Source organism: Petaurus breviceps, unplaced genomic scaffold (assembly GCF_028583685.1).
Source record: "Petaurus breviceps papuanus isolate PSGF00001 unplaced genomic scaffold, PetGlider_PUasm1.0 90845, whole genome shotgun sequence".
Lineage (NCBI taxonomy): Eukaryota > Metazoa > Chordata > Mammalia > Diprotodontia > Petauridae > Petaurus > Petaurus breviceps.
In genome coordinates this window covers 9,577,965-9,604,667 of record NW_027187359.1, presented here as the reverse complement: position 1 = coordinate 9,604,667, position 26,703 = coordinate 9,577,965, and the positions used below count along the sequence as shown (strand labels likewise).

Here is a 26,703-nt window from a genome sequence, read left to right as displayed (position 1 = left end):
ACAAGTCATTCACCTCTATGGGTCTGAGTTATCACATCTGTCAAAAATGAGTGTCAGCAATGAGAGTTGACATTTTACAAAGGAGCACACTGAGTCTTGAGCAAGGTAACACACAGCCAATTAATGACTGAGGCAGAAGCAGGAACACAGGTCTTCCTGACAACTTGGGTTTTCATCCTCTTCTGGCCCCTTATCATCTGGGAAGAGAATTAAAACACCACCACCCCCTTTCTATTTAGACTTAGTTAAATTATTGCTAAGGGAAGCTAGGTGGCACTATAGTGCATAGAGCACTGGGCTCAGAATCAGGAAGACTCATCTTCCTGATTTCAAAACCAGCCTCAGACACATACTAGCTGTGGGACCCTGGAAAAATCACTTAACCCTGCTTGCCTCAGTTTACTCATCTGTGAAATGAGCTGGAGAAGGAAATAGCAAACTACTCCAGTATCTTTGCCAAGAAAGCTCCGAATGGGGTCACAAAGAGTTAGACATTAAATAAAAAATGACTGACCAACAACTGCTATTTAAGAAAAGTGTCCCCAATGATGCATTTTTATAAGATTCACATTATTTGATGCCCATAGCTGAACTTTGCTAAATTTATAAAATCAAGATTGAATGATAGAAATAGACATTTAATAAAACTTGTACCGTTTTTTGTTTGTCTGTTTGTTTTTAGCAAGTTGGTTGGCCTAATTAATTTCTAGGTCCCTTATAGTCTCTGAACTAGGATTCTAATAAGAATAAAGGAGTCACAGCTTACTGTTCCTGGAATAGGCTAATGCTCTGGAATCTGTTTTTAGAGGTTGAGTGACTCAAAAATACCTCACTTTAGAAAACTGAAAAAAAAAAAAAGAAGCTACTAGTATCTTCTATACCCCTACTTCAGCCCCCAGCACTTAAAGTCTAAATAGAAGGAATATAGCCAAATGACTTAGCCAAACATCTTTCTTTCTCTGGGCCTCAGTTTCCTCAAATTTCAAATCAAAGGTCAAGACTAACTGATCGTGAAATTGTTTCCCAGTTCTAGACTGTTCTCCAACTATAGCGGCAGGACCCAGAGAGCAGTATGATACAGAGCTATGGCGCTGAGCTTGTATTTCCCTCCCTTCTATCTTTTGTACTAACCATCCACCTGCACTCACCAGGAAAAGAGAAGGATCCATCTCCTGGAGGAAAGGTTGATAAATTACTGTGAAAGTATCTTGCGTGTCATACCTGCCCGAGGTCAGGAGCTTTTCCCATGAGTTCTGGAGAAAGAACAAAACAAAACAAAGCATGAACTGTTGGATCAAGCAAGTGAGTGAAGTTTCTATGCCTCACCTCTGATCGTCTGAAGTTCTTTTTTCGTTGTGGTTTATGGGGCTCTCATACAGAGCCTTGGACCAAGATTATCTGCCATGCCTTGTTCTGATATAGTTACTCTTACACCTTGAGGTGGATTAATTTAATTAAGGGAGTTATAGGGTTTCCTCAGTTACAAACAACTCTTGGTTCCTGTCATAGGTAGAATGATATGGCACAATTGCAACTTCATTTCCTTTCTCAGGGCAAGCTTATGGATTATTTGAATATGTTACTGTATTTCTTCATGGAATCCTGTGTGTCATCAGTATTTTAAGCATGTCATATACAAGACAAAATAAATAGCTGGCCTATACCTGATATTCATCCTGTCAAATGAATGCCCTTCTAGAAGGGACCCTGTTACCCACACAGGAGCCAAAGCATTATTTAATGTAGCTCTTTCTCTAAGTTATACTGGGGTAAGGGCATAGCAGGCCCTTAGGGAAACAGCTAGATCCCCATTTTTGTAGGATTCAGGTCCATGAGGGTTGGGAGCTCAGATTCCTTAAGGGAAGAGGACCTCTGGGCTATTGGTCACATCTTGGAGCTTTGTATGGTCAAAAACTGCTCACTGATGGGAAATATAAGCCAGCACACAATCTGTGGCCTATGGGATTCTGAGTCTCCAAATTCTATAGTGGGAAATTCAGCTACAAAGATAATGTCACTATAGGTCAATGTCAGGGTATTGCAACACTGACTACCTTGAATAGTTTACTGTTGAGTACTTTGGTGTTGGTCATATTTGTACTTTGATTTGTTGTCTAATTGTAGGAATGGCTTTTTCAGAATTATCCATACTCTCTATTGGGATCAATAAAAGAGTTCTTTTTCAGCATTCAAAGGCCTGGTCTATGGAAGAGGCATTAGACTTGAACTTCTTAGCACCAAAAATCAGAACTAGGAATGGTGTTTAGAAGTTATAAAAAGAAAAACGTAGGCTTGATGTGAAGGAAAGCTTCCTAACTCTTGAAGCTGTACAAAAGTAGAAGGGCTGCTTTGGGAGATAGTGGGTTTACTCTTGAATTGGGGGGGGGAGGGGGAGGTTTCCAGTAGAGACTGGATGAGCCCTTCTTCAGGCCATCACAGAGGGATTTGTTGAGCAGGTAGAGGTCAACCAGCAGGCCACTGACATCCCCCCTAGCTCAGATTCTGTAAACAATATTTATCTGCAAGAGGATTGGTTAGGTGTGGCATAAGAGCAGACCCTACAAAGCCAACTGAAGCAAATGATAATGGAGCCCAGGACCCAATAAGATGTAAGATCCCAGGGGCCAGGAATGATTTCCCTTCTGTTTTTGTATACCCAGGGCTTAGCAAAATAATGCTGAGCACATAGTAGGACCTTGATATATGCCTGTTGGTTGATTGGACTATAAGGAAAAGAGGTCATACTAGATAATTCCTGAGGTTCACTCCAATTGTAAATCCAATGATCTTACCTTGAATTTGTTGGAACAGTGCCCTAACCCATGTGAACCAAACAACTCAGACTGTCACTGGATAATTATTAATTCTGGCTTCAATACTACCTTGACCAAGTTATTTCAATTCTCTTAGGCTCAGTTTTCTCTGTCAAATGAGGAATGTCCTATAGGACTGTTGTGAGGAAATATATAAGCCTTAAAGTGACAACGAAATGCAATTGTAGTGCACTAAGATTTTTAGGACACTCTGTATGTGTTATCATTATCAATTTGCAAAGCCATAATTTTTGAAAAAATAATCCCCATATATTATACCAGAAGGAAGTCCCCATTTGACAGGTGAGAAAATAGATTCTAGGGAGAAAATACAACAGCTCCTGACATCTGATCTCTTTCGGCAAGTTGGACCCCAGGGAAGGTTTTCCATAACTTTGTAAGGGAAGGGAAAGAGCACCTGGGGACCAGGGCATAGACAGGGGCATGACAAGACTAGAACCACATGCAGCCCACTCTCATACTTCTTGGCTCTTCCTGAGTCAATGCTTCATGCCATGCCCCAAAGGTGGTCTCACCTGATAGTACCATCTTTGCACAGCTGTGGCCAGGTGAGAAGGATCCGTTGAGCACTCACACGACCCATTCAGGTCCCTACAGACCAAAGCAAAACAGAAATGAAAGCCCTGGGTTTGAATCTTGCCTTTGATGCTAATTTTCTCAGTGACATTGGACAAGTCATTTAATCTCTCTGGGCCTCATTTTCCTCATTTGAAAAATGGGAGGTCAGACTAGATGAGATATTTTAACTGGTATCTGTGAACTTCGTGTTTTTTAATATGTTGATAACTGTATGTCTATACAATTCCTTTAAAATCCCTTATATTTTATTTCATGCATTTAAAAACATTGGCTAAGTCATTCAAAAACATGGGAAAGGATCCACAAGTTTTATCAGATTGCCAAAGGAGCCTGAGACACAATAAATATTAAGAGCCCCTGATCCATAGTACCTGAGATCCTTTCCAGCTTAGACCATGAATCTATGAGCCTTTGCTCCCTCAGGGACAAGAAGTTGCCATGGGCCAGACTGACTATATATTAGAAAGATGGGAGCCCAGGAGTAGGGCTTAGGAGCCAGTCAGGAGAAGGAGCTGAGGCCCATCATCAAAAGGAAATGAGTAAATAATGAGACAAAGTGAGGAAAGATTGGGTTAAAAGACTGAGTATGGGCAAGGATGAGTTGTCAACAAGGGTTCTAACAGTCACATCCCTATATCATCTTACATGGCCAGCTAGGTGGTGCAGAGGGTAGAGTACCAGGCTTGGAGTCAGGAAGATCCAAGTTCAAATCTGACCTCAGACACTAGCTATGTGACCCTCAGTAAGTCACGTAGCCCTATTTGCCTTACTTCCTCATCTGTAAAACGAGGGCACACTAGAGAAGGAAATGGCAAACCAATCCAGTATCTTTGCCAAGAAAATCCTATGGACCAAAGTCCATGGAGTCATGCAGAGTCAGACACAGTTGAACAACAACAGTACCTCGTGTCAGGCTTCTGGGTTACCCTTATTTTGGCTTAAGAAAATAGAGCTATCAGGGCAGCCAGGTAGCACAGCAAGTAAGAGCACCGACCCCAGTGTTGGGATGACCTTGGGATCGAATCCGGGCTCAGATACTTAGCACCACACCCAGAAATAGCTGGCTGTGTAACCTTGAGCAAGTTAACCCCAATTGCTTAAAAAAAAAAGAAAGAAAATAGAACTGTCACTGAATGTCATTCCTAGTTAGTATCCACTCTTTTTAATACAACTTCTCTTAGCAATAACTTTTGATAGATTATTCAATTGTTGGTGAATATCTGGGCAGAGTAGAAGCTTCCTAGCTCTATGTCAGGTAGGGGGGACATAAAGAGCTAGACTTGGTAGGGAGGCCAGCCATACATACTAAGACTAAAAGAAAGGCTGATTGTAGGTTGAGAGGGGGTTCCCTTCCTTATTTCTATTTCAGCACTTCTTCCCTTGGGGTAGCTCTCTCCCATTTGTTTCTGACTCCAAAATTCTCCTCTTCATACTTCTTTAACCTCCCCTCAGCTCTCTTTTCCTTTTCTTCTTCCCATTTTCCTGCCACCTTTGTGTATCATCAGATGTTTCTTCAGCATTTCTTATATGGCTTGGCTCATTCATCCCTGGAGGTGAAACCAGAAACTTCTGGTAGGAGGTGAGCCATTATGCTAGGATCAAACCGATAGGGCTGAAAGAGAACTTAGAAGTCATCTAATACAACCCCTCTCATTTGATAGATGAGGAAACAGGTCCAGAAAGGGGCAATGACTTGTTCACAGTCATATTATGTCAGAGAAGGAAGAATTTCAAATCACTTCTTCCGAACTCCCAACTCCCATGCTCTATTCAGTGTAATAGAGGTGTCAAACATGGCACCTATACCAGCAACACTCCTGGGTGGGAATAAGATTAAAATATAATTGGGAAACATTTAACAATGGAATTTAAAAATAACATAATCTTAATATATAAATTTTCAAAGTCAATACATAATACATGGGGATTCTTATATACAATTTGGCATCCCAAGTTTTTCTTTTCTTTATTTTCACTGCCCTGCCTCAGGTATTTGAAAAGCTCTGGTTTCATACTGTTAAAAACAAAAATTTCATGATCTACTATGAATAACTTAGCTATTCTCAGAAATACAATGATCCAAGATACTTTTGAAGGACTTATGATGAAAGGTACTGTCCACCAGGGAAAGAGCTGGTAGAGCCTGAATGCAGATCAAAGATACTTTCCCTTTACTTTCTTTTTCTTGGGATTTTGTGTCTGTTTTCTTTCAAAGAATGATTTAGATGGAAATGTTTTGTAGGACTATGTATAACCTATGTCAAATTGCTCACCTTCTTTGAGGGGGGAGGCCAGGGAAGGAGAGAATTTGGAACTCAAAACTTGAATAAAGAAAATAATGTTAAAATTATTTTTACATGTCATTGGGGAAAGAGTAAAATATTAAATAAGATTTAAAAAATAAATATTTTAAGTAGAATTGGTTATCCAGTGATAAAGAATTATGAATCTTAAAATTATAAATGCTAACTTCATGACTTTGGAACAAAATTTGGGATGAAACCCTAATCTTTCCCTTTCCCAAGACTAGGTTTAGCCTTTTAGATTCTTCAAGAAATAATAGGAGAGCTGAAATTTAGAAGATCCTGCCAGGGGTAGGAAACTAGTCTCAATTGAGGTCACATGTGGCCTTCTAGGACCTTGGGTGTGGCCTTTTGACAGAGTTTAAGTTTTACAGAACAAATCCTTTTATTAAAGGGATTTACTCTGTGAGGTCTGGATTCAGTCAAAGTACCACACTTGAGGACATAGAGGACCATATGTGGCCCTGAGGCTGAAGGTTCCCCAGCCCTGGACTAGATTTAGAGCTAGAAAAACTGTCTAGTGAACCTCCAAATTTGAAAGATGAAGAAAACTGAAGCCCAGGAAAGGAAAGTAATTCACTCAAACAGAAAGTGACAGAGCCAGGAGTTTAAATGTGGATCCTCTGAAAGTCAAGCTATTGTTCCATTTCATGTATCACATCAGCATTCCAGTAGAATGTTTAGAACTTTTATCTGATTTCCAAAAATGACATCTCAGGACACTCAAGTGTTGGCCTTACCTGGGTCTATGCTCCCGATGTGATGGAAATAAATTTCCAATCTCTGAGGTATCCACCAGATTCACAAAGGCTTTGGGGACCTAAGAGAGCACAGGAGAGAGTGATACCTGCAAAATGACAATCATTCTGCTGAACAAGTCTCTTGACCCTTTGGGGACTGCGTGGGCAAGGATGTGACCCCTGGCCCGGAACACCTCAAACTTATTGACTCCCATGCCTACTAGGTTCATTTTGAGGAATTACTTTTATCCCTATGCGTATCAGGCTACTCTTATTTGTGAGATGGGGAAGGATTCTTGGTAACATGCTTGGGGATTAGATACTGTTTAGAGTAAATGTTAAACCCATCAGTCAGATTCCCAGGGAAGCCCCTTACACAAAATCATCATTGGTCCCCCATCTCCCTGTGTTTGTCCAAGCTGCAATCTTAGGGTGGATCATATTGGGGTGGGTGAAACAATGAGCAGCGACCATTTTTCTTCAAATTACATTTTTTTTACAAACACATATATTTTAATGCAAAAAAATATCTGCAAGGCATAGCCTGTATTTATTTTGTGATTAATCAAATCAGTGTGGCATAGAGCAGAGGTATCAAATCTGCTATCTACAAGCCATATTGTGACCTGTAATACTACCCCATGAAGCCAGAATCAGATGAAGATGTAAATGGGAAATTAACAAAATAAATAAAAATGCAATATAACATAGATAATGTGATTATGTGGTTGTCTAAGTCAATCCGAGGCACCCAGGAATCCTTAAAAACTGTTTGGGGGTCCTGTTTTTCTATGAGTTTGAAGCCATTGGCATGGAAGATGAAGTACTATGATTAACATCAGGAAGATCTGGACTCAGATCCCGATTCTTCTTCTAAAGATTAATTGTGTAACCCTGGGAAATTTGTTGTTCCAGTGCTTCAAAAGACTGCCTAGGATTTTCTTCTAAATGACAGATCCTTTGTGTATTCACCTACAAGTCAAGTCATATTTAGTGCAGAGTATTGTGGAAATTGAATCACAGTGCAAGTCATGATGGTTTTTCTGAAATGGAAACATATTTACCCAGGCCTGGGAAACCTCCAAAGAGTAGAAAAGACACTTTTCCTTGTGAAGCCAAGCAAATGATGTTTTCTCTAAAGACCTTACTTAAGCCAGAAATTGCCTAAAAAAATACAGCTTCCTGAGGTCCTCCAGAAGCTCCAAATTGTACGTAGCCAATTGCTAGCAAGAATTTTGGTCGTCACATCCTTGGGGGTGGTTCTGACTCTTAGGGCCACATCAAGCTTACTCACTCCTATTAGTGTGTAATTTTGGTTGTGTGTGTTTATGTGTTTGAGGCAAAAGGGGTTAAGTGACTTGCCTAGGGTGACACAGCTAATAAGTGTGTGAGGCTGGATTTGAACTCAGGTCCTCCTGCCTCCAGGGCCAGTGCTCTGTCCACTGAACTACCTAGCTATGCCTATCTTCAATAAAACCCATGTAAGCTAGGCTACAATGACCCATGCTCTCCTATCTCAAATCATGGGACTCCTTTGACCCCATGACCAAAACACAGTGTGAACCCAAAGTCTCCAGTGAGGGTACAGTTTTTTAAAATGGAGGCAGGACAGACAAAACCAAGTTTCCAATGCTTTAACCCAGCTTTGCAAGGTATCTGTCCAGTCCACTTAGAGAGAAACATATGTTCTTTTGATTTAAGGGCAGAACTTCCTCTGAAATGACATCATCTCAGGATGGTATCTGGAAACTTTCTCCTGGGGAGAGGAGCAAGACTCAGTCCATAAAAATACCTTTCTCCCCTGAGAAAACTAACATTAGGAGCAACAGCGTCCTCACTGAGAGAAAAACTATGTGCATCAGGTGAACACATAAGAATGGACATGTATCAGCAGACAAGACAGTGCTCCCTACCAACGCATAGTGTTTGGAGGGTCACAGAGCACTTTCCCAACATTCTTATGGGGTCAGTGGCATTATCATTCCAACTTAAGAATTTAGGAAACTTAGGCACAGAGAGATACAGAGCCTTTCCCAGGGTCACACAGCTAGAAAACATCAGTAATTGTGGAACTTGAACACAGGTACTCAGACTCTCAAGGTAGTGCAGTGGACAGTGCTGGGGCTGAAGGCAGGAAGATGAGTTTAAACTTGACCTCGCATACATGGGCAAGTGTCTTAACTTCAGTCTCAATTTCCTCAATTATAAAATGGGAGTAATAATAGCATTCAACTCCCAGGTGTGTTCTGAGGATCCAATGAGATATTTGTAAAGCACTTAGCACTGTGCCGGTACATATTAAGTGGACACTTAAGAAATGCTTCCTCCCTCCTTTTCTCCCTTCCTCTCTTCCTTTCTCCCTCCCTTCCACCAATATTCATTCTTCTACACCAGGCTATGTCTCAAATCTTACATCTTAGAATAAGGAGTTACAAATTAATGGGCCTCGCCATAGGTAACAGAATGTTCCAGAAGAAAACAAAATGTCCTCATCCATCCCTTTCCAGGCAACCCCTACCTTCTCAACATGCCAGCCTGTGAGCAATCTCTGGGAGGTCTCTGGGCTCTTGCATTTTATTGCTCACACAACTGAGATAACCACTGGCCATGAGGGCTTCATTACTCCTCTTCCCACACAGAAATTTATCATAGCAATGTCCTATCCAGGGGTCCAGAGCTTATGGCCAAGTACCTGTGGTTTACTATTTAATATGTTAAAGGGTTGACTGAGATAGCTCAGATAGCTCTTGATCTTGGGCATAATTCAGCCCCCAAAACTCATGCCTTCAGCTGCTTCATTAAGAGAGACCAAGCATTCAGGACAAGAAAGGGGATGGATAAGTTCTAGTTGATGGAACTTTTAGTTGATGGGAATATGATGTCATTTGTTCATCGTGCAGCTAAGCCTTCTCTGCAGGTGGGTGAGGGACTGAGATACCAATGTGTTAGAAGTGTGGAAAATAGAGTTCTGAAAAATCCTTACCTCCTGATGCAAATAGTCCAAGACTCTTGTTAGTTCTTGCATACTACTGGTCATGTGACCCTCCTACAAGAAAGAAGAGAGATGCCCTAGAGAAGGTTTCTGCAGAAGGTTTCTTGCTGGAATACTTGTTTACTGGAGACCTGTCTCCCTCCACTGGCCAAGAGGACAAACCTAGTCTATATGATAGTTCTCCAGCAACCAGATATCGTAGGGGCTAAATCTCTAGGGGTCTTACTGTTTATAGCTATTGCTGAGTTTTCTTCAGCTATTTTACCTACCAAAAGAGGAAAAAACCCAAGCAAATGAGATATTATACATCAGAAAAGGATAAAGCAAAAGCCAAAGCTTGGGTATGATAAGCACTGCCTGGCCAGCTGTCTAACTGCCCTTCACAGGCATTGGGCAATGGGAATTTTTCTCCTAAGGTTTGGTGGGTAGTAGGGTTTTTTCCCAAAGGAACTCAGTCCTGCAAAGAAGAAAGAAATTCACCTAGAGATTAAGGCTTCCTCATTCACCTCAAGATGTCATTCATTCAATCAATCATTCAACAAGTGTTTATAAAGCGCCTACTATGTAACAGGCCCTGTGATAGACCCTGGAGATAAAAAATAAAATAGTTTTTGCCCACAAGGAACATCCCACGTGAGAATGTACACCCTTTGAGGATAAGGCGAAAAATTTGGTTTCATCTTTGGATTTCTAGTGTGCTCAACAGACAAATGTTGTTATAAATAGAATTCTATTAGGCTGCTCCTCCTCTATATTATTACCAAGATGGAAAAGAATTCACCAGAGAAAGAGACAGCCTGGGTCCCTTTCTTGCATTGGTCCTTGTTTTTAGACAGGTAAGTAAAATACTTCACCCCATAAAACATATTTCTTCCTTCCCTGTAGCTGGGAAAAATGAAATTATCTTTCAGAGTTCCTCAAAATGCATGTGAGATTGACACCATAAATGGATACTCCCCCTTTATCATTGGAAAAATCAAACCAACCTCTACCCAACCTAAGCCATTCCCACATTGGCTGGCTGTCCCCTGAGGCTACAGGGCCCAGGCAGACCGCCAGGGCTGCTGGGAAAGAGGCCTGACAGTTATTTTATTCCCTTGGGGAACACTAGCAGAGAAGCTATGACAGCTGCCAGTCCCCTGAGGTATTGATTCCACTCAGAGGAGGGCAGTGGGCCAGCTCCCCTCAAAATAAAATTGCCAGGTCTTAGAGTAGAACTAGACCTGTCGCATTAGGAAGTTTCAGCTGCCTGAAACGAAGGATTCAGGAACATGTATTTTCACCTTAGCTGATATAGACCCACGTTCTCTCTCTCTCTAAACACGAAGTCTTTCCTGACAGGCCCTCCCTTAGCTGAAAACAACTTCCCCTTCTTTTTCTTCCTTGCTCTGTACTCTGTTAGCACATCTATGGTTAACCATTCCATGTTCTTGCCTTTTATTCTCATTATTTCAATTCAGCATTATGTGCTTATTATGGGCGAAGTGCTATGCCAATGGCTGTTACCATGGGCAAGGTGCTATGCTAGAGGTTGGATTTTGACTCAGTCCAATAATTACCCATGTTCTATAATACTTTGTGATTCATTAAGTTCCTCTCCAAGGATACCTCTTTGAAGCACAAAGTGTTATGATCTCACTTTTACAAATAAAGAACAAAAAAAGAGATCATTCAGAGCCAGTAACTATGGGATTCAAACCTGAAACCCCAAATTTGAAATCTAGCTCTCTTTTCATCAAAATAGCACCCCTTTTCTAAAGGGCCTTAGAGATCATCCAATTCTACATCTGCATTTGACAGAAAAGGAAATTGAGGGATGGAGAAGGTGAGGAGCTAGCCCCTAGGTCAATAGTTAATTAGAGAAAGAGCCAGTATTACAATTTAGTTGGTTTTTTTTTTACAAATAGGATTTCAAATGGGAAGGAGTTTTAAAGATTGGCCAGTCTAGCACCCTCACTTAACAAAGGAAACTGAAACCCAGAGAAAGCAAGATTACCTAGCTAATAAATGTCCGAGCTGGGATTTGAACCCTGATTGGCTGTTTCCAAATCTAGTACTCTAGCTGTTGAACTTATTTTTTAGAGCACTATATGTATGGCCCCAACTTCCTGGCTGAAGTCAACTTCTTTGATTCACATAGAGTTTGCTAATCACTTACAAAACAAACAAACAAGCTTCTCACATTGGACATATTTCCTGGGGTATCTAAGTATATAACAAGAAAAAGGAACAATCCCTGCCCTCAGGAACTACACACTATTTTTCTTGTCTCTGATTTCCTACTGCACATGAATTAGAAATAATGAGGCCTCTTTCCAACAATGGTTGGGAAATTTTCAAAAGTAGCAAGCCAAGAGTCTAACTTATGGCCCAAGTGTGTGGTTTAAGGATGGGCTGATAGTGGATTTAAGCTTGGAATGTTAGCCATGGGGTACTTACAAATTACAGGGCGGGCAAGTATAGGTGGGATTCCACAGTCTTAGAGAAAGCAAGAGAGCCCCCCAGCTGCCCATTGGCCAGGGGATAGGAGAGGAAAACACAAAAGGAGTTGGGAGGACAGCAAAAAGAAAAAAAAATCACAGCCGTCATAACAGTAAGAGGAAACTAGATGTTAGAGAATCATAGGATGCTGGCTTTAGTCTGGAGATGGGCAGAAGAAATAACTGATATTTCTCAACTGTGTAACCTTTTGCTTCTTTGAACTTGTTTTTCCTTAGCTGTAAAATGAGATTATTAAAATGCACTGTTAAAATTTCAATTGGTTTCTGGGAAGAAAAAACTTAGTAAATTATAAATATGCAGAAATGAGCTATTATTAGTTTCTAACCCTTCTTTTACTCTCTCAACCTTTTATTCCTAGGAAATCAAGATTTTAAAAAGGAGAAATAAATATTTACTGAGTGGGAAGTTGGTATTCCCAGGTTCACATTCTCACTCAATTTCATTTACCCAGGGTAAATGAAAGGTGAATAGAGCACTGAAGGGTACCACAGAGCCTTGTTTTAGCACAGAACAGATGTTTCATAAATGTTAAATTGGTCTTCTTCATATTTGAAAGTTCTTTGAGTCCCTTGTTGGGGGAGAAGACTCTAAAATGCTGTTTCATTTATTAAACTTCTCAGTGCTCTTTAAAAAGGCTAATGCTGATGATCTATATTGCTCCATACCCACAAACCTCAGGTAGAACAGCAGATAAAATCAGGGAAGGCAATTTTCAGACAGTGAAGCCGCCATTTTACCTTTTGGCTGGAGGGACAAGGATGACACTGGCTCTGGGTATTGAAGAAGACATTAATGAGCTTCCAGTCATTATGAAAATTCAGTTGCTGAAATGAAAAAGAAATCAGAGCAGAGAGAGAAGACAGTAAGGCCTGGTGTTTAAAACATAAACATAACTCAGACATGGCAATGGAGATTTGACAAAAGGCACCAAAATGTAGAGGATATTGGTACACCTGGCATTCCATCAACAGCATAGAAAAAACTAAGCTTACTACTGAGTAAATAATAATTTTAGGAGGCGGCTAGGTGGTACAGTGAATAGAGCACTGGTCCTGGAGTCAGGAGGACCTGAGTTCAAATCCAGCCTCCGACACTTAACATGGACTAGCCATGTGACCTTGGGCAAGTCACTTAACTCCAATTGCCCCCCCCAAAAATTTAATTTTTGTCATACAAGAAAGCTACCAGTTGGTTTCCTCTCCCCAAGTGAGCCCTGACCTAGTCATACTAAGCTCTAGCAGTGACATGGAAGCTTTCCAGTATCACTCTCCTGATGTACCACAACCTCCTCAACTAAATTTACCTTTATAAGTTGATTTAAGGGGCAGCTAGGTGGCGCAGTGAATAGAGCACTGGCCCTGGAGTCACAAGGACCTGCATTTAAATCTGGCCTCAGACATTAAACACTTACTAGCCATGTGACCTTGGGCAAGTTACTTAACACAAATTGCCCTGCATTTCCCCCTCTAAACCTCCTCCCCCCCAAAAAAAATTGATTTAAGGATATGTTACAAGCACCAAAGTACTATTCATAGCTCTAATAAAAAGATCTTACCTTCTTAACTTTCCTAACCAACTGAGTCTAGAAAATCTGGCCTATTTAAGTCACTTGGTAAAGTGGGTTTGATAGTTCCTTACCTTGTTATTTCTCATAAGTTGTACCAGTTCTCTAGCCTGGGCCCTCAGATGTCTAGGAAGCAAAAAGAAAAAGAAAGAAAAAAAAATAAAGGAAGAGAGGGAGGGAAAGAAAGATCATTGAGGTGTGTACATCTTTTTAATTCAATAAACATTATTCTAAGGTTATGAAAATGTAAAGTATGAGAAGCTCTTAGTGGGGATACCTCTGGGCTACTAGGAAGGTCTTTGATGAGGGAGCTGGAAACTCCCACCCCTACTTAGTTGAGAGTAATAAATAATCTCAGTGACTGAATCTATTTTGTTCATTCCCTTGATTCCCCCAGATCAGTTTGCTGACCTCATTAGAGAAAACAGGCCCATTTATCATACAGAAGGCAGCATGGGAAAGCCATGTCAGGACAAGATTAATGCTGGTCTCTATTTTAAAAGGCGATTTGGTTAATCCAGTGTGAGTCCATTGAGGATGCCCTCATCCCACAGTCCTCAGCGGGCAGGTTTGGGTTTCCAAGACGACAGAGAGTAGGGCATCAATGAAAGAAATAGCAAAGGAACTTACTCAATTCCAACTCTTGGCAAAGTCTCATCAACAGGTGAACATGAAAGTGGCAAGACAGATGGACTGAACCTCTTGATGAAATCTGAAAGAACTAATTTTCAAGCTGCTTTTAGATCAGAGATTCATGAGGATGGAACTAACTAGTTAACACTTATAGAATCGTTGATGATAGAATGTCAGAATTGGAAGAGACTTCGAGGGTCTTCTAAGGTAGCTAGGGGGTACAACAGATAACGCACAGGTCTGGAGTCAGTGAGACATCTTTGTGAGTTCAAATCCAGTCTCAGACACTTAGTAGCTATATGACCCAGGACAAGTCACCTAACCTCTGTTTACTTCAATTTCCTCATCTGTCAAATGAGGAAAATAGTAATACCTACTCCTACTTTCCAGGGTAGTTGTGTGGATCAAAAGAGATCATAATTATAAAAATGCTTACCACAAGTACATAGCACACAGCAGGTGCTACATAATATTAGCTAGTAGTAGTAGTAGTGCACCTCACATCTGAACAGGAATCCTCTCTAAAATATAGCCAACAACATTCTCCTTTCACTTGAAGACCTCCAGTGATGGGGAACAAACTACATCCTGAGGAAACCCATTCCACTGAGACACCCTCATTGTTAGGTAACTTTCCTTAAAATTAAGCTGAACTCTGTCACTATAATTTCGACCCATTTGTTCTAGTTCAGCTTTCTGAGGCCAAAGTGTCATCCTTTTTTTATATGACGGTCCTTCACATACAGAAAGATAATTATAATGTCCTGTCCTTCTGCTGCCAAATGCTTTTCTTCTCTAGGCTAAACACCTGCAGTCTCTTCTTCCAATCTTCATAAGACATGGCCTCGAATTTCCTAATACTCTTAGGCTATATCTCCTCTAATGCAGCAGGCTGGAATTCCTGTGTCCCTGTTCAATACTCAAGTTCTATCCTTCACCACTAGGCCCACTGGGAGGGATCTTCCCCCTGTATTAGCTGCAGAATTGGCCTGGCAGCGGTCCCTTGATGAGGAAAAAAAAAAATCAGTACTAAACACAGTGTCCATCTCTAGGCAAAGAACCTTTCTTCGGCTCCCTCCAGTGACAGAGGAGAGTTTCAGGCAGCTCATGCACATAGAGAACATGACCCGGTGCTGATTGTGCCAGAGGATGGCTAAAAATAGTACTTTCAGAAATAGTAAGCTACATCTTGCTGCCAGGAGAAATGGAGGCAAAACTTCCAAAGAGCTGGATGAAGAGAAAGAAGGACACCTCCACAATCCCTATCTCTTCTGTTATTTTCTTTTTCTCCTTGTCCCTGTCCAGTTGCACCCAATGTATTCAGAGAAAAATCATTTTAAAGGGCACTTTATCATTTTAAAGGTCACTTAAATTTCTTTCCCTAATAGTATTCAGAACTACATTAAGTTCATCAAGGGAATCTGAGGCCCTGCAGGTCACAGATGAGGGAGAAAATTGTTAGGCTAGAAAATCAGAAAACCTCTCTATTTTAATCTTTCCTCTGAGCATTAACACTAAATTCACATTATGGGGCTAGTTGCTTAACCCTTTTTTACTTCATCATTAGCAATCATGAATCTGATCCTCTGAATTATAAATGAAAGATACCTTCTGCTCCACGGATGAGGAATACTAAATGGTTTGGATATTGTCAAGGCAGGAGTCTTGGCTAGGGGATGGTGTATACAAATATGCTTGTATGTGTTTAAACACACATATATACACATATACACGAGTGTTGTATATGTAGACAAAGAATACCAAGAACACAAAAGTCACAGTGGAAAGATCTATGTTTGTGTGTGCAGCTGTGTGTGTGTCTGTGTGTTCCTCTCCTCTGTGTTTATGCTACTGTATTCTTTGGAGCAGGAAGAAGGAATCAGCCTGAGAAACAATTTCACTACACTTCAAGTTGACTCTCTGAGACCAAAAGAGATTATCTATATATGTGAAAGCTCTTCAAGGAAAGATGTTTTGTAAAGGCTTTAAAGGTATGGACATTATTTTCCCAACTTATGATCATCTTGTTCACTGTGACCCACTGATCTTTTTCATATGTATTTGACAAATCATTATATTTATACAGTTCCCCAGTATACTACTCTGTGCCTCTCCCTACTTAACATTCTGCTGATCTGCTGATTTCCTAATTCCTCTGGTTTGCCTAGGGCTTTGGGAATTGTCTTAGCTTCCCAAATAGTAATCGGTTCTTTTATTTTGGTATAGTCAAGTTTTCTCCCATTAGACAGATTTTAAATTAAGTTTCTATCCTTTGAAGGAGCCAGTCTTCCATCATCCCTAATCAATATTACCTCTTATAGCAAAAATACGGAATGTTAGAAAGAGAAGGGATAGACCTTATGGATCATCTGGCTTGATTCTCTTATTTTACTGATGAGGAAAACTGAGCACCAGAGAAGCTGATTTCCTTAAGATCATGTACCTAGGAAGTGACAGAGGCAGGACTGCCCCCAAATTTCCTAACTCCAAAGTGCAGTCCTTTCCTAAGGGTAACAGGGCAGTGCAGTGGATAGAGTACTAGGCCGGGAATCAGGAAGACCTGAGCTCAAATTCAGCCTCAGAAACTTCCTAGCTGGGTGACCCTGAGCAAGTCACTTCACCTCTGTTTGCTTCAGCTTCCTCATCTATAAAGTGGAGGTGATAATAACAGTACCTATCTCTTAGGGTTGTCGTGAGGAAAAAGAGAGCAATTGTAAAACCCTTAGCACAGTGCCTGGCACATTGTGAGGATTATAAAAGTATTAGCTATTACCATTTTCCCCCCCTCAACTACAGAGAAGCCAAACTCATACCTACAGTGGGATCTCAATAGCTTACTCCTGTATAAGGCTGGGTGCTTAGGAAGCAACAAGCAAAGATAGATGTGCAAATGGGACAATAATATGGGGGACCCTTGGTGGTGAGAGAATCATGGGAAATATCTGTAGTGGAAGAGTTCAGTTGGAGCTCATGAAGTAACCCCAAGTCAGTTACACCAAGTTCAAAGTACCTATTTTACACTAATACAAAGATGAAACCCCAACTTTTGTCCCATCATTGGGCTCTCTCCCAGGCTAGAACTGAGGTCACTGTCTCAAACTTCAGGAAATCTCAACCTCACTCTGACTTTCTTATGGGAAAAGGTGGGAATGTTCATTTCTGAATAGATTAATAACAGAGTGAGTGCATTTCTTCACCTTGAAGTGTTCCTTCAGACAGTCATTCCACTGTAAACCCTTGAAAAGCAGGCAGTTGATGCTGAAGTCAAAGGACCTTAGTTTGAATCTAGGCTCTGATGAAGCAAAGAGGGCCAAAAAGGATTGGGCTAGAGGGGTGGGGAACCTGCGGCCTCCGGGCCACAGGTGGCCTTCCAGGGCCTCAGGTGCAGCCGTTCCACTGACTCCAAAATTTACATTCAATCAAAGGGCTGCATTTGAGGACCTAGAGGGCCACCTGTGGCCTCAAGACCACAGGTTTCCCACCTCTGTAAATGACTCCCAAGCTCTAACTCTGTAATGCCAACTAGACTGGGAATCAGTGCACCTGAGATCAGATCCGGACTCCAACATAAGCTGCCTGTGTAACCTCTAGCAAGTCACACCCACTCTTTGGGTCTCATTTTTTTCAACTGTAAAATGAAGGAATTGGAAAGGAACTTAGAGGTGACCTTTAAATCCCATAAGCCTACAGCCTCTAACTCTGAAATGGAAGGGTTTATTTCCAAGTGATGAGTGGAGAGGAAGGTTGGTGTATGGTGGGGATAGGGCACATCCGTGGACCTGGTGACTAAATCTGGCCAGTCACCCACCCTATGAAGTGTCAAACTATTAGGCCCATATGTGGAAGAAAAACTGAAGTGTTTAAAATGCAAGAAACCTGATTCCTGAACCTCAAACTTCACTGGTAGCCTGTGTTTGGCATGCTGCTCACTTGGCACCTTTGTGTTTAAAGGAAGCAGCTGGATACAGTGAAAAGATTTCTGGATTTGGAGTCAGAAGGCCTGGCTTCAAATCCTGACTCTTCTATTGACTTCCTGTGTGACCTGGGACCTTGGTTTCAGTTTCCTTTCCTGTGAAATAAGGTTGAGTTAGATAAATGAGAGAGAAGCTCCCCTTCCAGCTGTAGAACTGTGAGTCTGGAAATCCTTTCATCTGCAGCCTCAGTTTCCAGTAAAATGAGGAAGGTGCCCAGGATAGATGATAGTTAAGGTCCCTTCCAGCTCTAAATCTCAGGTCCTCTGATGCTGTCTGACTCCCTGGCACACCTGGCTGTGCACTTCTGGGGTTCTGACCCAATCCCTAACTATTCAGCTAAAAGAGAAGGCTGGCACTCTGAGACGAAAAGCTCTTTTATATGCATAAGGTATCAAAAGACAAACTAAAGAAATATTCTTCAGAAATCATGCAAATCAGGGCCATTGCCTTTGCAGCTGGAGGACAAAAATACCTCCTAGTGCAGCTTCAGTCTCTCCCTATCCCTTCTGCCCCAGAGCCTAGACAAAAGTTCGAAGTCTGAAAAGTTTGTCAGTCTCTTCCCAGCCTCCTTTTAGGAGAGACCTGCCCCTTGTGAGTGACCAGCTACCCTTCCCCCAACATCTCTAGCTCCCATCAACCCCTCCTGACACTGACAATGAGAATATTTATAAAGCACCTACCACGGTGGCTGACACATAGTAGGTACTCAATAAATGTTCACATTAATTAATTGACAATTAATCAATTAATGGTAAAGTTTTGAGGATAAAGAGGTTTTTTTTTCCTTATCTTTAGGTGACCTAGAACTATACTGAATTTGAATAGAGGGATGACCAGACTTGGCTGGTACTCTGGGGAGCTGGGTTTAAATCCCAGCTCTAGTACTTACTGTCCATGTGACCCAGGACAAGTCATTTAACCATGTTTGCCTCAGTTCGCTCATGTGTAAAATAAGCTGGAGAAGGAAATGGCAAACTACTTCGGTATCTTTGTCAAGAAAACCCCAAACAGGGTCATGAAGAATCAAGACAAGACTGAAACAACTCAATAGCTCTGCATTTTTCACGGTGTTATCCTGGGAAGAAAACCTTAAAGCACTATTTTTGTGAAGTATTATTTAGTCCTTTCACCTTTCTGAGTCTCTATTTCTTTATCTTTTAAAAGAGGATGCTGACCATCCAATTCTGACATTCTATAGTACCTGACACATAGAAGGCACTTAAGTGTTTGTTGATTGACTGAGTGGTTGATTGGGAAGGAAAGGTTGTTAGGACTGCATGGGACTAGAGAAGCCTTACCTGTCACCACTTGTGTGCATGTCTGTACTTTGATTCTTTCAGTCCTGCAAAAAGAAGTAAAGATGGAATTATCTTATTTGATGTATTATATTTATCATCTGCAATCCAATGTAATCAGATTCTTGCTTAGTTTTATATTTCAAAGCATTTCTGGATTCAACCCTACCCCATAATACTAGGTTCTAGGTTTGTCCTTGAATGTGAAAGACCAGACAACATGTGCCTAGAGTCAGAGAACTGCCCTCCTCTTTAAGTGAGGTATATTAAGAGGGAATTTGCTTAGTTTTTAACGATCACTTGGATAGAATGATAGATAGCATCCTCATCAAATTTGTAGATGATATAACAGATACCATACTGAATGATGGGGTTAGGACACAGAGAGATCTTGACTGCTTGAGAAATTGGCCTAAAGATATTAAGAAGAAATTTAATGTGGATAAATTTAAAGTGTTCCATTTGGGTTAAAGAAATTGACTTCAGAAGTACAAGATGGAGGAAGCACGTTTAGATAGTAGTTTGAAAAAGATCTGGGGTTTTCAGAGGACTACCAGTTCAATCTAAGTCAACAATCTGGTAGAACAGCCTTGCTAAGGTAAACTTGGGTTGCATTAAGAGAAGTATGGATAAAGTTTTCCTGATCTCTGCCCTAATGAGACCACACACTGTACTTGTTGCATTTGAAGAGCTGCTATATCAAAGGATGAGACAACTTCTGTTTGGCCCCAGGAGGAATGGATGGACATTACAAAGAGGCAAATTCAGATTTATTATCAGGAAAAATTTTCTAACAGTTAGAGCTGCCCCCAGATGGATTGGCCTAACTTGGGAAGTCAGTGGGCTCTCTTCCCCGGAGGTCTGACCTTTTTCTAGACATGTAGATAGTGGGAATTCTTTCTCAGGCATGTACTGTACCAGCCAGACTTTGAGATCCCTTCTGACTCTAGAATTCTTCCATTATTTTGTTCATTTTCTAGACTACCCCCACCCTGTCATTTCTCTGACCCCGGCAGGCCAACCCAAGCTATGCCTATTGATAATGCCCCCGATATGGCATAAAGCCTGTTCCATTGTAGATGGCAATAGTAATTGCCAGATTGTCACAAATATACCAACAACAATTCCCAGTTACCATTTTTGCTGTTTCAGGATCATCCTTGCATCTGGGGTCTGGAAAAGACACAGGAGATGAATCATACCATCTAAGGATTACAGCAGTCATGCAAAGGCAAATTCTAAGCTTCAATTCCTCTCTGAACTCAACTATGAACTCAACAGTCTCCCAAAGGAAGGGGAAGAACCCCTGGGATCCAGGAAAGGCTCAATGGTACCCTGTGCTTATAAGGAAGGGAGAAATTGCCATCTCCCTCCCCTTACCAAATACCAATAGTGGAAAGAATAATAGACTGGAAACCAGGAGGACAGGGGTGCAATCCTGGCTTTGCCATCTCTAATTAGCTGTGTAACCTCTGATGACACACTCCCCTCCCTTTTCTGGGGCTCAATTTACCAAAAGTCTTTCAAACAATCAGTGAAAAAGGATTCATTGAATACTGTATGCCTTAGACTCTGCTCATAATTCAGTTGTGTTAGGGGATTTTTGTTCAGGTACAGATGGAGCTACACAGTGTCCAAGGTCCCTTTGGACTCTGAGATTCTGGGATTTCTTTGTATCCTCAGTACTTATGAGGTTCAGTACCTAGCATAGAGTAGGTGCTTAATAAATGTTCATTGACTGATTAATACTAGCATAATAGTGAAGAGATTGTAGGTGCTGGTACACTATTTTCTTCTTTAAAAAAAAAAAGTTGTACTTTTGCACAGCTTGATTTCTTTAGAGCTAGGCCCAAAGTTATTCAGTCCTCAGTGTGCTGCTGATGACTCCTGATGAACATGAAGGCCTAAGTCCTCCTCTCAGCACCTGACAGAGGCAGAAACCAAGCAACAGGCTTCAGATGAGAACCTGAAGGCAATGTAACCTTCAGTTCCCCATTAAGGATTCCAGCTCTGGTCTCTCTGGGAGAGTCACTGGGGAGCAAGCTATTCTGCTCAGTGGAGATGACAGCCCCCAGGCTCCAACAGAGACCAAGGGGGCCTGATTGACAGGAACTGTCAGCTCAACCCCTTTCAAGAACAGCAGGGGAGAGGGAGCTATTTCCCTTCCCTTCCAGAGACTCTGTTGTGTGTGTCTGTGTGTTTGCGTGTATACCTAGATATTTATAAACTTCTAGTGTTTTCTTTCTCCCTCCACATATGTGTATATGTATATACGTGTTTATAAACTACTGCTCTCTCTCCCTCCATATATATGTATATGTGTGTATGGGGGGAAGGGGTTTGGGTGTATGTATATACATATATATTTATAAACTTCCAGTGCACGCGCACACACCCACACCCACACACATTCCATTTCTTAGCATAAAGTAAGCGACAGGAAGCTGTCAGCTTTCATTCTAGTCAATGGGAATTTTCTAAAATTGTCTGTTGGTCATCCCTTCCCCATGGTTTGGAATATGGTAGAAAGATACATTGGAAAGAACACTGGGTTAGGAGTTGGAGGACCCAGGTCCAAATGCCTGCCCTACCATTTACTACCATTGTGACTTTGGGTGCCTGGTGTGGCTAAGTCATTTGAATGACTTTAGATGCCTGGTAAGATGAAGTCAATTCCCCTCTCTGGGTCTCAGTTTCTTTATTTGTAAAATGAGAGGTCCTTTCTAGTTCTAAATCTATGATCTTATAAATCCTGACTCTGTCATTTACTATCTGTGTGACCTTAAGCAGGTTGCTTCCTCTGTTTAAGATTTAATTTTCTTTTCTATTTAAAAAAAAAAGGGTCAGGGTGGCCAGGTGGCTCAGTGAGTAAGAGCACCGGCCCCAGAGTCGGGATGCCCTGGGATTGAATCCAGGCTGATACTTAGCACCACAACCAGAAATAACTGGCTTTGTAACCTTGAGCAAGTTACTTAACCCCAACTGCTTAAAAAAAAAAAAAAGGGTCTAGACTTCTAAGGTCTCTTCCAGTCCTAACATTTTATGATTCTCTGATTAATATTCACAGATGCATATGCATTTTCCTTTACATTTGGCTCTCAAACCAACTTGATAAGTACAAAATGGGGAAGGCATAGTTAGGAGACAGAAGCTGGGTATGGGAGTGTGTGCCTATAATCTCTGCTATTGAGGATATGGAGGCTGGAGTTACTGAGCTCAGGAATACTGAGCTTTTGTAGCGCTAAAGCCAATTGAGTGTCTAACTGCACTAAATCTAGCCCCAGTACCATGAGAACCTGAGCAGGAGGTCACTAGGCTGCCCTAACGGAGGGCAAACCTGGGTCAGAAAAGGAGCAGGTCAAAGAGCTCAATAGTGGGACTGAGTGAAAAGATGGGGAAATTCAGTCTCAAAAAAAAAAAAAGATCTAGGGGTTTAAGTGGACTCCAGGGTCAATATAAGTTAACCATTCACCACAACAGCCCCAAACCCTCAAACAAAGGTGATGACCTTTTTAGAACACATCAGGAAGCATAATTTCCAGAACAGTGGATATGACTGTCACCCTAGTCAGTTCACGTGATTAGCATTTTATTCAGTTCTAGACACCATATTTTAGGAAGGATATTGATAAATTAAAGCATATTCAGAGGCAGAACAACTAGGACCATGAAGAGATTACTTACCTAGACTGTAGACTTGAATTCATTAAAGGAATTGGACAGGTTTCCTTTCTTTTAGACGGCAGACAGGGGCCAGGACCCTGGACCCTGGACACCACCACCCCCAGCCTCTGCGTAGGCTTTTTTAGGACTTCTCAAAAACACAATTACTTCCTCTCTTATGATCACAAATTTAGAAGTGGAAGAAACTTTATAGGTCATGTCCTCAATTTACAGACGATGAAAATAAGATCCAGAGAAATTAACCAAATTACCCAAGATCACACAAACATGAGCAACTGAATTGGAATCTGAATCAAATTCTTATCCCATCTAAGGCCATTGTTCAATGCTTGATTGTGTTTTCAGGTTTGTAGCCTTGATTATCATCCTATCGAAGCCCTGAATCCTTCCCCAAGCTGTTTTAAGTACTTACGGTTTCCAGGTTGCCAATGGCCCCAACAACTTTGATGTCAGAGATTCTCAGAGCATGAACTGTGAAGGCAAGAATCCCATTTAGAAAGGGTAGACTAACATTCCCAGGCAGAATCCATGTGGAAAACCCCATCCTCAAGAACTGATACTTAGAATTAGAGGAAGGAGGCAGCATAAAGAATGCAGAGATTAGAACCATTGAGATCTGGATTCAGATCCCACCCATGACACTTACTGTATGACCTTAGAAAATCACAACCTCTCTGGGCCTCATTTTCCTCAACTGTAAACTGAGGGGGGTTTGAGCTTCCTTCTAGCTCTAGATTTCAAAAATATCCAAAATCAGGGCAAGAAATGAACATGAATGGGACAATGGAACCAGGAAGGGAAAATTAATCATTCCTCCCCAGAGACTCACTAGACTTTCATTCTTCAAAGTAGCAGACCACCAGAGATCTCTCAGGGCCTCTCTGTCCTGCCCAAACCTGGCTCTTAGCTCTATGTCTTATGGTCCCTGGTCCTTCTCTACTCGTTTATTTCCTTCTCTCTTCCCCTCTCTCCCTACTCTTATCCCTTCTATTCCTTCCTTTTACTTACCCTCCCCCCACAATGCATTCTAGAGGGAGGGATTTAAGTCAGTGAATATATGGAAATATAATTTAAAGGACAACCATTTAATTATATTGCATACATTTACAACCAGCCTCCTACCCCATGTCATCTATGGCAACTTTCTCATTTTGCAAATGAGAAAACTAAGGCTGAGAAGTGAAATAACTTGCCCAAAGTCATACACTTTGTGAGGGGCAAAGCTGGATTCAAACTCAAGTCCCAGGATTCTAAAGCTAAATGGTCTTTCCACCACACCATGATGCCCTTTTCCTGACCAGGCCCTGACAAGATGATAACTTTAGCTTAAAGATTGCCTAAGGGTAGATAATATATTAAAAATGATGCTCCCATGTAAATTGTATGCAAATGAAATGCATCTCTAACTTTTGTACAACTAAGTCACTATTATTTTCAAAAAGTGAATCTTAATGGAGACAACTGACATAGGCTATGGGTCATGTTATGAAAGATGAAAAGGGGAAAATTTAAGAAGCCTCTTAGTCCCCAAGAAGTTTGCTTTACCAGATCAAAATCACCATATAACTATATAATAATCACATGGAAATTCTCAATTAATTTAAGATTGATAAGGAACAAATGAATTCATTAAACAGGTTTTTGTGAAGTAGCTCTTATCCTCTCAATACAAAGGGGCCAAGGGAGAAGACCCAGGTGAAAAACTGTTGCCATCATATTGTCTGTGTTTCTAATCCCTCCAATAGAATATAAGCATATAAGCTCCTTGAGGGTAGGGGGACCGGTTCATTTTTTTCCAAGCCTTTTTTTTTTTAAAGCAAGGAGTAGATAACTTAATAGATGAGTTGAATTAAATTGAATTGAGATATCTGGAAAACAGCTAATTCCTAATGGAAAACTCCTAAAGCAAGGAGACATTTGAAAGGGATGGTGGGACAGCTAGGTGGCGCACTGAGTAAAGCGCTGGCCCCAGAGTCAGGAGGACCTGAGTTCAGTTCTGGCCTCAGACACTTAACACCCACACAAAAAAACTAGCCGTGTAACCTTGGGCAAGTTACTTAACCGCAGTTACCCTCCAAAAGGCAAAAAAAAAAAGGGGGGGGATGGAGAAGACAGGCCAATCAACTACCTTTCTATTTTCAAACCTGGTAGAAGAAGGGCAAAGGTCAGTGCATAAAACTGTGTGATCTGGGGAATCCTCATTTTCATAATAATAAAACATTTTAATTTCCAATATCGAAAGTATCCATGGATATATTCCTCATTTAAATTTTAAAAACTTTTATGGGGTCCTCTGTAATTTTTAAGAGTATAAAGAGGTCTCAAGACCAAAAAGTTTAATAACTGAGAACCACTGGCATAGAACATAGTGAACAATCACAAAAATCTCAGTAATTTTCAATTCATAGGAAAGAAAGCTAGATAAGATCACCCATTCAGGCCAAAACCTAGAGGGTTCATGCTGGTTTGGTTCATTCAATGGTAGTCTTAGATAACTGCCTTGATGGCTGTCATTTGTCCTTCATTTTCTAAGAGGACCAATGATTTCCCAAAGTTGGGGTAAAATAATGGATGATGGGTGACATCTTAATTTAAGCATGAATTGTAGAAGTGAGGCAGAGTTGAGTTGTACAGAGTCGTCAGCCTCACTAAGTCCAATAGCAAAACAAAAGTCAGGATGACTGGCGGTGACCCAGGATGCCGTGGGTGACTTTGGCATCACTTATGTCTGATTAAGCTCTAAGCGCTCCACCGCACCTGCTTCAGCTGCCTTCATGCCCACTGGAACAAACCATACTCTTCTGCCCATTCCGTGAGAGGACGTCTTCACATGCTTTGGATAGACATCTCACCAATAGATTAGTTACCCTCGACCCTCATTTAACCTTGGCTAAATACAAAGGCATGGAGATAATAAATATTAGGAATGAGTGGGCTGATCTGTTAGCAGCATCCAAGAAACTAAGAGACTATATTTGCTATTGGTAAAATCAATGAAAAATCAATAGCCCAAACACCAATCAATAGCCTTCAAGCACCAACCTGATTCTGATGGAGGGCTGGATGGTATCTCCTCTGGTCTGCAGGGAAATGGAAAATTCTTCAGGACCTGCAATGAGAAAGGAACATGGGAAGTATTAATGGCATTGAATGGAAAACACATACAAAGGGATCCAAAGAAATGACCACATTCTCTCCAAAAGTTGTAGCTGCCTACTGTGTAGCCCTACTGACATACTAAGAGAGAATATATTCCCACACACTTGCCAGTAATTCTCATGGCACCTCACAGGAGAGAGTATGTGGGGAAAGAGGAAAATCAAATCTATAAGATTATATTTATTGGTCTTTGTTGCTAGAGGGGAAGTTTTGCAAGTAAATTCTTTCTGTTATTGAATGAACCCTAGGGGCTCAAGAGTCAATGTAACTTTCGGCCTAAGTGTACAAATTTTCTCTTGAAAAAAGTTTGGCAAATACATTTGAAGAGGTAGGAACAGCATTTGAATACTCTTTCTTTTTGAAGTGGTCTAAGTGGACCTCTAAAAGGCTAGACTTAGAAAATCAGGAAAATCTGAGTTCAAATCCTGCCTCAGACTTTTACTC

General features: G+C 41.1%; 1 protein-coding gene across 1 annotated transcript in view; it reads right to left on the bottom strand.

Annotated features, from left to right (window-relative positions):
• The window catches only part of PLB1 (phospholipase B1), a 223,176-nt gene that overhangs the window by 162,621 nt on the left and 33,852 nt on the right, over positions 1 to 26,703 (bottom strand). Inside the window, exons 5-15 of the mRNA XM_069071811.1 lie at positions 26,143 to 26,209; positions 23,513 to 23,571; positions 20,552 to 20,589; positions 19,420 to 19,463; positions 14,145 to 14,235; positions 13,589 to 13,640; positions 12,688 to 12,774; positions 9,440 to 9,502; positions 6,457 to 6,536; positions 3,350 to 3,425; positions 1,149 to 1,253 (exon numbers count right to left, since the gene is read on the bottom strand). Of these exons, the coding sequence (XP_068927912.1) occupies positions 1,149 to 1,253; positions 3,350 to 3,425; positions 6,457 to 6,536; positions 9,440 to 9,502; positions 12,688 to 12,774; positions 13,589 to 13,640; positions 14,145 to 14,235; positions 19,420 to 19,463; positions 20,552 to 20,589; positions 23,513 to 23,571; positions 26,143 to 26,209 (762 nt within the window). The remainder of the gene's footprint in view (positions 1 to 1,148; positions 1,254 to 3,349; positions 3,426 to 6,456; positions 6,537 to 9,439; positions 9,503 to 12,687; positions 12,775 to 13,588; positions 13,641 to 14,144; positions 14,236 to 19,419; positions 19,464 to 20,551; positions 20,590 to 23,512; positions 23,572 to 26,142; positions 26,210 to 26,703) is intronic.